Source organism: Electrona antarctica, assembly GCF_951216825.1.
Source record: "Electrona antarctica genome assembly, chromosome: 8".
NCBI lineage: Eukaryota > Metazoa > Chordata > Actinopteri > Myctophiformes > Myctophidae > Electrona > Electrona antarctica.
The window spans coordinates 3,970,128-3,979,859 of record NC_136789.1 but is presented as its reverse complement, the minus strand read 5'-3'; the positions used below and the strand labels follow the sequence as shown (position 1 = coordinate 3,979,859).

General features: G+C 42.5%; 2 protein-coding genes across 2 annotated transcripts in view; both read left to right on the top strand.

Moving 5' to 3' along the window:
• Positions 1-374: 374 nt before the first annotated feature.
• On the top strand, positions 375-1,358 carry h2ax (H2A.X variant histone). The gene is made up of 2 exons (XM_079508083.1): positions 375-661; positions 949-1,358. Exons 1-2 carry the CDS (start codon positions 492-494, stop codon positions 1,205-1,207), a joined length of 429 nt encoding a protein of 142 aa, XP_079364209.1. The 5' UTR covers positions 375-491; the 3' UTR covers positions 1,208-1,358.
• A 7,362-nt stretch (positions 1,359-8,720) lies between these two features.
• The window catches only part of phldb1a (pleckstrin homology-like domain, family B, member 1a), a gene marked incomplete at its 3' end in the record, with an annotated part of 34,061 nt that continues 33,049 nt past the window's right edge, over positions 8,721-9,732 (top strand). The window contains exon 1 of the mRNA XM_079507996.1: positions 8,721-8,816. Coding sequence (XP_079364122.1) covers positions 8,814-8,816 — 3 coding nt within the window. The 5' untranslated portion in view covers positions 8,721-8,813. The remainder of the gene's footprint in view (positions 8,817-9,732) is intronic.

Genomic DNA, 9,732 nt, shown 5'->3' with positions numbered 1-9,732 from the left:
ATTTAGTCTATATCTAAGGCTCTGAGTCCTCTAGTGTTAAACAGCTCTAATAATGCAAAGGCATTCGAGCTATGGACCAGAGCTACAACATGAAGCCGCCAAAACTTTGAAACTAGAGGGAAATTTCACTACTGGCGCATTACTTCTACCTTACTTGATGGACATGCACACGAGCCATTCACAACAAGGACGAAAAGTACCGACGAATCAAATTCAGTCGTTCCACAGACTGCAACGTGTTTGGATTAAGGGAGAGTATTTTGTCCAATAAATCTCTATCCCACGTGTTCTTCCAAAGCTAATGGCGTAGCGCGTTCGACTTAAACAGCCAATCAAAATCTAGGGCGGTACAACAGCTTGCGTTTATATACAACGGGTGTCTGTCTTATTTTTCCGCATCACGCGTCGCATTCATTGTTGCCTTTTTGCAAGGATCTGTGCAGATAAGATAAATAACTATATCAAGCATCAACCGAACCTAGTAACCTACCATGTCTGGAAGAGGTAAAACCGGAGGAAAGGCACGTGCTAAGGCCAAGACCCGCAGCTCCCGTGCCGGACTGCAGTTTCCAGTCGGCCGTGTTCACCGTCTCCTGCGGAAGGGGAATTATGCGGAGCGTGTGGGCGCCGGAGCTCCAGTCTACCTCGCCGCGGTGCTCGAGTAAGTTGACATTTGTATTCACAGCATGTAGATTATATTTCAAACGAAAGCACAAGTCAATACAACAACTGCTACGAGGATAAAAAACAGAAAAACACTAAGACTTGTTTACACCAGGGTCCTCCGTTTTCAATTCATCACAACATTTAAAAAAACGTTCAAATATACAAGGTGCATAATAAAACGATAGTTTTGTTTGGCTGGGCTGCTCGGGCCATGTAGCAGCATAGAAACTGTGATGACAACAATATAGTATGATAAATCTGAATCAATTTACTCTATCGCAGGTACCTGACCGCTGAGATCCTGGAGCTGGCTGGCAACGCGGCCCGCGACAACAAGAAGACCCGCATCATCCCCCGCCACCTCCAGCTAGCCGTGCGCAACGACGAGGAGCTGAACAAACTGCTCGGTGGAGTCACCATCGCCCAGGGCGGCGTCCTTCCTAACATCCAGGCCGTCCTGCTGCCCAAGAAGACCGGACAGGCCGCACCGAGCGCCGGCAAGGCGGGAAAGAAGGCCTCGTCTCAGTCGCAGGAGTATTAGCCTGCAGGCTAACGGACAAAACTTTATACCCCAACGGCCCTTTTAAGGGCCACCCAGCTATTCATTGAAAGAGCAAAACTGTGCCGTTGTTTTATGTTCATTATGTTGGTCATGTGCCTGGTTTTTGAATAAACTTTTGTATTTTAACGTACGTTACACTAGTAAAGCGTTGTTCCTCAACTTAAGCTATGTAGCTAAGCTAACTAATTGGTTCTAAACTAAGAGTTTACGGGAGGCTTTAAAATATGGTAATTTTTGGGTGATGTTTAACTGTTCTGTGCACTGACGTTAACTGACTGCGTGGACAATGTCCTGCACGAATTCCCTACAGTCCTGGGTGAACATTGCTGCTTTGGATTTATGTGCTAACCTAAATGAGTGTTGCAAGGGAGAGACCATACTGCTATTTACTTTGTACCCTGGCGCCACCGTCTTGGACGTGATGCTACTCTGGGTGCAACAGCGTTGACTGCGACGTTTACGACTGGTAGAGGTAGTTTCTCTGACGACGTGACAACTTTCATTTATTTGCCAACCCCCAGCGCGTAAATGATATGCATAGCTTATGTACCGAGTTGATTGGTGCACCGTGAAGTCTAACAATGAAAAGCATTTTTGCTCTGCAGAATAGATCATCTAAACTCGGAACATGTTTTCTTGTTAGCCTACAAAGGTATTGATATAGGAAGTGTTTACAATTTAGACTACAGCTGTTTGTGGCAGCAGCAAAGTTTGATACATGTTGCTCAGTGTAGCCTAATATAGTTTCACTCATGGGCTTTCTGCGCTTGTGCTGCCTTACTTCAGTAACGGTTAGTAGCAGACCGGTGTTTCCTTTTAGCAAACAAACTCATTCAGCAAAATAGCACAAGATCATATCAGATATTTAAATCATTTTTAAGTTATGACACAGGTGCATCACTCAATCTGTCCACAATCTAGAATATATCTTAAACTATAAATGCACATATTCAGGTTGTGTGATGTAAGGTGAATCAAATTAAATTCCCCTGCTTTCACCATTACTAAAGAAGGAATAGTGCACTCCCAAATATTTTGGAATTATCCTAACCTAGCAATAATGGCATTAACATGAATATTTAATAACACAACTCCTGCTTCTGTCTGCGGTCATTACCAATTAAATTATTAGACCACCACTGACTGAGTGCAATTCCTTAAGTGACATTATGTCTCATGTAATTTTATTCCCTTCAAGATAGAGAAAAATCCATTATAACTCCACAACACTGTCATTCTATTTCATATACACTGACTATACAGGCAATACTTTATATTGTTCTGGAGTCTTCTGTACATGGTTTGAGATCAGCATTCCACCAGGTGGTAGCAAAGACATGGAATTGAGGTTCTCATTGTCATTGCCACCCATAACAAGCTTTTGGGTACAATGTCAAGTGAAAATGCTGTAACAAACACAGCAGGGGTGGAAGTAGTACTCTGATTTAAGTAAAAGTAGCAATGCCTCAATCAATGTAGAAATACTCTGTTACTGTTTTCAAGATTTGACTAGAGAAAAACTATACTTATATACTTAAACTATAGTAAAAGTACACTTATTTTTCATAAATTTGTCAAACTAGCTTAAGCTGCATAAAATAGCACTTAAGTTGTTAATGTATGTATATGTTTTGTAACAATAATGTTAATCTCCAAAGTAACTTGTAACTGAAGCTGTCAAATAATTGTAGTGGAGTAAAAAAAAGTACAATATTTGCACTGGGAGGTAGTGGAGTAGAATTTATTTAAAGTATAAAAAATAGTAAGAAATATTCAAGTAAAGTAACAAGGACACTACTTAAGTAAATGTACTGTCTTAATACTACTTGCCTATATCCTAGAAAGCCTGCATCTTCATGACTAGACAACTCATGTCCACTGTTTGCTACTTAAGTTGATAAAAAGTCCACCGAACGGAGCGAATCATTCTTGAGTCCAGCCTAAAAAAGTATGCTCTTCGGAGAACAGAACTTCACCAGGTCTGGTTGCCTACCCAGGGCTTTGTGACTCATCGGGTGCAGCCATCAGGACACAAGGAAGCTACGGCAGGAATTTGACTGACAGACAGTATTGGCGCGGATAAGCCGCTGAAGATGGGTGGATGGACAGTAAAGATGCCTGTGTTATTCCAAAATGCAATATGGGTATGATTGGATGTTGTGTTTGTGATATTTGGCTGGGGTTTTTAAGAAAAAGGGTTAGGGTGCGGGTTAATCCTGCTCAGTGCTCACACATGCATTTACAGGCATTTAGTATGAAAACCTTGCTTGAACGGTCATTGTCAAATGACTATGGCCCCGTTTCCACCAAAATAATTTGTTCTAGAACTGGTTATTTTGTAGATTCTTGGAACCATGGTGCTTTCTGATCCAGTTCCGAACCAACTTTTAGGGTTCTGAACCAATTCACTTTCAGTGGAAACACCCTGAACTGGTTTGGGGTGAAAAAATAACTGAACCGGTTCAACCTCTGTGGAAAAGAAGCCTATGTGTGCTTAATTTGGTGGTGGTGGTGGGAGGGATCACATTTCTGAAACAAACAGTTGTGACATTTGTGGCACCCCCTATGTGATGTCTCGTAGGAAGGGTTAAGAAACTTCTCAACTCAAAGGCCAAATAAAAGCTTTTATAAAAGGCCCAAATAAGGTAATAGGCCAAAATGCGAAGCGGCTTGTTATAGCCAGAACATGAGGCCAATTTGAAAAATTCCGGGTGTAGGTTCTTCCTTGGCCTACTGGATGTGTGCAGGGTGTGTGTGTAGATTAAATGTCATGTCGTTCGGTCCAGTGGTGCCTGAGATGAGCTGTTCATAGACGCACGTGCCCACGCACACACACACATACACATCTGGACAGATAGCCAGACAAAACCATGATCTCCACCTCCCGGCCATTCTGGTCTGCGGCGGAGATAATTATTTCTCATAACTATGAGCAGAGAATACTTATATTGAGCCTTGACTCCTCACGTGGACCCATTTACCAGAAAGGCCGGGGCCTAACGTCCCAAACAAACATCAATGGAAAATTCCTCCAGAGTGGTGACAACTTAATGTCAAATAATGGAATATGTGAGAGAAATTATCCTGAGAATCTATATCTTGTCAAATGTTTATCCACATAATGCTACGCTCTCAGGTCATATTTGGTCAGCCCCAAAATTCTTCTGTCTGGGATGTGAAAGAGATGGCATCTGGTGATTGTTAGCAATGGCAGCAATTCCAGAGGTTTTCATTTTAGCTTTTTTGTGTTTTCAAAACATTTGCTCCTCGTTTTGAACATTTGTTTCACTCACATATCACAGACATGGGTCCCTATGGACACCCATAGGACATGGTACTGATGTGTGTTGGTTTTGGTTGTTTCAGTTGGGGCCGAAGCAGCAGCATGACGCACCAGAATCTTGAACCCAGACCAGTACAGACGAAACCAATTACTCTGGTCCAGGAAAGTGTCCAGGATCAACAGACATGGCTAAAATTTCCCTCTGGAAGGAAATATTTCAATATCCATTGGCTGTGCTGACTATCATTTCCACACTGGTGCTCTGCTCAGTCAAAGGCTCAAGTACATTTACATTGACTTGTGGCAAGTAGTTTTAAGAATATGACTTGTGGCAAGTAGTTCATAAGAATTAAGAATATGATATTCCAACTTCTTTGGAATCTGTCATGAATACAGCAGAGGCGCGATTCATATTTAAATTAAATTGAATCTCAGGATCCACATAGGGACAGTGTGTCTGACTTCATGAAGTCACTAATCTATGACACCAGTCGTCTGTGACATATCCATGTTGTATGTTTGACTCCAAATGTAGACAAGGTTTCAGCCCGAACCAAGCCCCATTGACTTCCAAAGTTCCAATATAACATTATAGTCATAAATATTTCAAAAAGTAGCATATATTATTAGAAAAAACATTCAAATAATAGCAATAATAATAGTCCCTAGCCTAATTCTATCGCCTACTGGCAGTGTGCACAAGATTGGCACTGATCAGTCCAGCAGTTTGCGAGATTAGCTATGGACCAACTACGGACAGTCACACAGACAGAAAGACAAGACAGACTGACACTCTTCTAGATGCTTGCCTCTGAGTTTCTTTCTTCCAGGAAATAAAACGTCTGGGTTTCCGAGGCTAGCCTCTGAGGAGCCACGCTATCAAAATACCCTGAAGAACTTAGATTTATGCACCTGCACTTTTGCACAGCATTGGTATTGAAATGACCCTTTCACTTTTGTTGAGAGACTGAAAGTCAGCAATGCATTAATACAACATTATCACACACAGGACATCATATCAGATTGTAATAATTACAGCTCAGTGAAATTACCGGTATGGGATATCCACTCAAATTGTCTTGTTGAAATTTAAGGGAAAATATATCAAATGAGCAGCACAGTGAAATGTGCTATTTAAGAATTTAAATAGCTTAGCATAAAGCTGCGACAAAATAGAACACATGTATGCAAAAATGACCATTTAAGGGAACTTGTTTTTGTTGACCTCAGACTTTGATCCAACTCAACAAACCCCCCTGTAAAATAGTTATTAAATCTGGTCTGAGCTAGGGCTTGAAGTGGTTTGAGCATGATTAGCAAGAGAACAAATCTGCCTTGTATTAACTCAGTGTGTGTGTGTGTGTGTGTGTGCGTGCGTGCGTGCGTGCGTGCGTGCGTGCGTGTGTGTGTGAGAGAGAGAGAGAGAGAGAGAGAGAGTGTAATGAGGGAAAGACAGAGTGGGATGATGCAAATGAATAAGAAAAAGCAGGGATAGGCGGAGATAGAGAGAGGAGGGGGGACAGATGGAGGGAGTGATGATGTGGAGATCTTTAATGAGTTTCTGAGCATTTCAACAACCTAACAGCAAGCAACGTCAAGACATTAAGGACATGATTACAGGATGGAGCTTGGAGATCTTTCATATTATGACTTGGGAGAATGCGTTGTCTCTTAGAAGGAATTTTGGACTTTACCATTTCACTGGAAGAAATTACTTAACCAGCTCCGGTAAGTTTTATGCAAATGTATGTGTGCTTGTGTATTGCAATAAGCTGGGGTGTGTCTGTGTGTGTGTGTGTGTGTGTGTGTGTGTGTGTGTGTGCGTGCGTGCGTGCGTGCGTGCGTGCGTGCGTGCGTGCGTGCGTGCAAGAGTGCAATACGTGCATGTGTGCGTGTGTGAGAGAGAGGGAGGTGGGAGTGGAGGGTGGCTGAAAGATGGAAAGCAAGAATGGGGCTATTGTACCAGTGTGTGTTAGGGGGTTCTAGTCTCACATGGCCCAGTTATTCCTCACATTGTGTGTGTGTGTGTGTATATATATATATATATATATATATATATATATATATATATATGTGTGTGTGTGTGTGTGTGTGTGTGTGTGTGTGTGTGCGTGCGTGCGTGCGTGCGTGCGTGCGTGCGTGCGTGCGTGCGTGCGTGCGTGCGTGCGTGCAAATGTTAGAGATTTGTATGTGCCCCCAGTTTTACGGCATAAACCAAATAACACAGGTGTCACACCATGGTTCTTCTGACTCATGAGAGGACTCTTGCGGTGTGCAATGTGTGTGAGAGAGAGAGCAAAAGTTAAAAGTTGGATCATGGTCCAAACCCAGTAGGCTCATGAATGGCCACTTTCATGTGTGGGAGATCAGTTTGCCTGTAGCACTTATAGGAAGCTTTGTAACTGTGCAAAAACTTTAGAAAATAGCCAATCTACAAGCATTGTGAGTTTATAGATTGGGATGCCAGGGTTAAAGTGATTCCATTAGAGGCTGATCAGAGAACACCATCAGGAGACAGCAAAGCTGAGATTAATGAATGTGCTCACTGTTGCCAACCAGACTTCTCACTCATCCATAGGGTTCTTTATGGTGTGCAGATGCACCTGGCACTAAGTGCAAACTCTGCCCGCATCGCTTATTATACGTCTCTTCATTGTGACCTTGAACTTCCTACATTTTAACCCAAAACTCAAGAAGGTCTTTAGGAAGCTTACCGATTATTCCTGCCAGGTCTCATGAAAATTCATATATCCCTTCTCGAATCGACCGTGATCATGATTGTGTTATTGAATTTAAAACCCATTCTCAAGTTGTTAACAAACAAACAGAGACACACACAACCAAATAGAGAGGATCCAATGGCATGTTATTATTGTAAAACATTTCCAAAATATTCATTTTCAAATGTTTGAATAGTGGAAATAACATTCTACAGTCTCACTTTTGAGCTATTTTAGTTTTTGGTTTGTTCATTTTTAAGCCATTTCACAGTGGGTGGTCCATAGCCAGAGGCTATGGACATTCAACTTAAGCATTTCCCTCTGCTTTTTCAACACCTTCACCAGCCACCCACTGTCAATGTGAATGATGAAGGTCAGTGAAGACCACCCTTGGAAAATGTTTCCTTTATTTTGGTATTTAGCTGTAAACTTTCTGAGCAAACATGAGGGCTTCTATTCCAGCTGTCTCCCCACCCCCACTTCCATAACTTCCATCGCTTTGAGAGTCATCATGGAAGTTGACTCATAGAAACCTAGCTACCTGCTGCAGTGCTGCCCCGTAGGCCTCGTTTGACGAAGCCCATCTGGTAACTTAGCAGTCTCTATTTATTTGTTTGTTTTCATGTCCCTGAATGAATATTCATCTGCTCCACTTCCTGCCTCTCATCTTGGGCCTTGAACATGGGAAAATACTTGGTGAGATCAATAGTGACTCTTTCTACTTTCTCTCCCCCACTTGTTCTCTTCCAGCCAGATTGTTCCTGTGGGACTTCTGAAAAGATGGCTCACATGTTCACTCACTTCCTGTGGAACATAGTATTTGTGTATCCCAGCTCCAGTGATGCCGCAACACTAAGTCATCTTGTAAATCATTATTCAACAGTTTTCCAGATTGGAAAGTCCCCTCCTTTGTTTTGTCAACAGCACGCACAGAACAGGAAGCTGAAAGAAACGACACATATACTTCTATACTTCTACGCCACATGTCCATACATTTCCACTCTGGACCCCAAACCTCATAGACTCAGTCAGTGTCTGTTTTACTAATACCCTCTGATCATTCTAGATGTGTCCTTATGCTCAGTGCAATGCAGTGATTGGTTCCCAAACTCTGATCTTCTGGTGTGTGGTCCCCATCTGATCTTTGAACAACGGCATCCACCCCATGAGAATAAGTTCATCCCTTCCGTTCTCTGAAGACGGTCTGAACTTGACCTTTGGGCTGGCTATTCTGAAATGTTTTTGAAACTGGAGTTAAGTGCATTTGTCAAATTCTTTAACCCATCGGGGGTCATGGGGATTGTTTGTAAAGAAAGTCTGAGGACAGAGGCGGACACTGTGACCTTTACTCTGCAGTGAGACCATAATTTTGGCAGGACACCTCTGAGGTTGTGTCCCCCCTCTGCCGCGTGTCAGGGGTGTAACTCTGCACTGGCATGGGGGTGGGGAGGAGGGAAATAGCAGAGGAGCTCCTCAGTGTGAATGAAGTAAGCAAGGAGACATAAACAATAATGTGGACACTGCTCTTTGGATTAATTTTTTGTGGACCTAGCTTCTATTTGGACTCTCTACGAGTACAGAAATGGTAAGTGCATAATATCATACAGTACAATGAATACAGTAAATTGTTGACAAGATCTGTCAACAGCACTAGTACTGTATACACGACTACAGCATTTTAACCTTTTTCACAGACATTTTTCAAGGGGTTTCATTTCTGGATGTTAAAGTATTCAACAATTGTTTTTATATTTAAAGCTTTTTAAGCTGTTGTCCATCCTTCCATGCCCAATCCCAGTCTATATTAAATTTAAGTAATTTCTCTTTAAAAGTAGCAGACCAGACTATGTGGCGGGTTGTGTCTATTTTCAGAAGCCAATACCAACCCTGAAGGGCTGAACTGCCCCCATAATCACAGGTTACAGAGGAAAGCCGCATGGAACTATGTCTTCAGCTGGGTGTGTGCACAAAATCAGTGAGGCTTGTGGGAGTTTTATGTGCGCGTGGGCGCGTCCGTGCGTGTTTTTGCGTGCATGTGTGTGTGACACACCATCGTGCCTGTCCCTCTCTCTGTCCTGGAGTCTGCTTGTGTGTATTTGGCCCAGAACCGGCCCAGTGTTGACAGGCTGTGGGCTGATAGTAGTGGAGTAGGGGCCGGTGTCACAGTTGAACAGTGGGATGTTCTGTTCTCTGGGTCACTGGACCCACTGAGACTCACATTGTCAGATAAAGTCTTGTGGTTTCACCCAGCTGCCTCATCTGAAGTGACATCACAGGCTGAATGAACGCCGATGCCGCCACGAAAGTCCACAGGCAAATGTAGAGATTTTTTAGTTTGAATTGAAACGTTGAACAAAACCTTAAGCTAGAAAGTTACAAACCTTGGCATTATGGGTTGTTTAATATTTGTTATTTACCGTAATAGAAAAAAAATCCTACTCTATCATTACTTATTGTCCATTGATGGACAATAAGTCTGGACAATAAGTCTGCTTATAGAG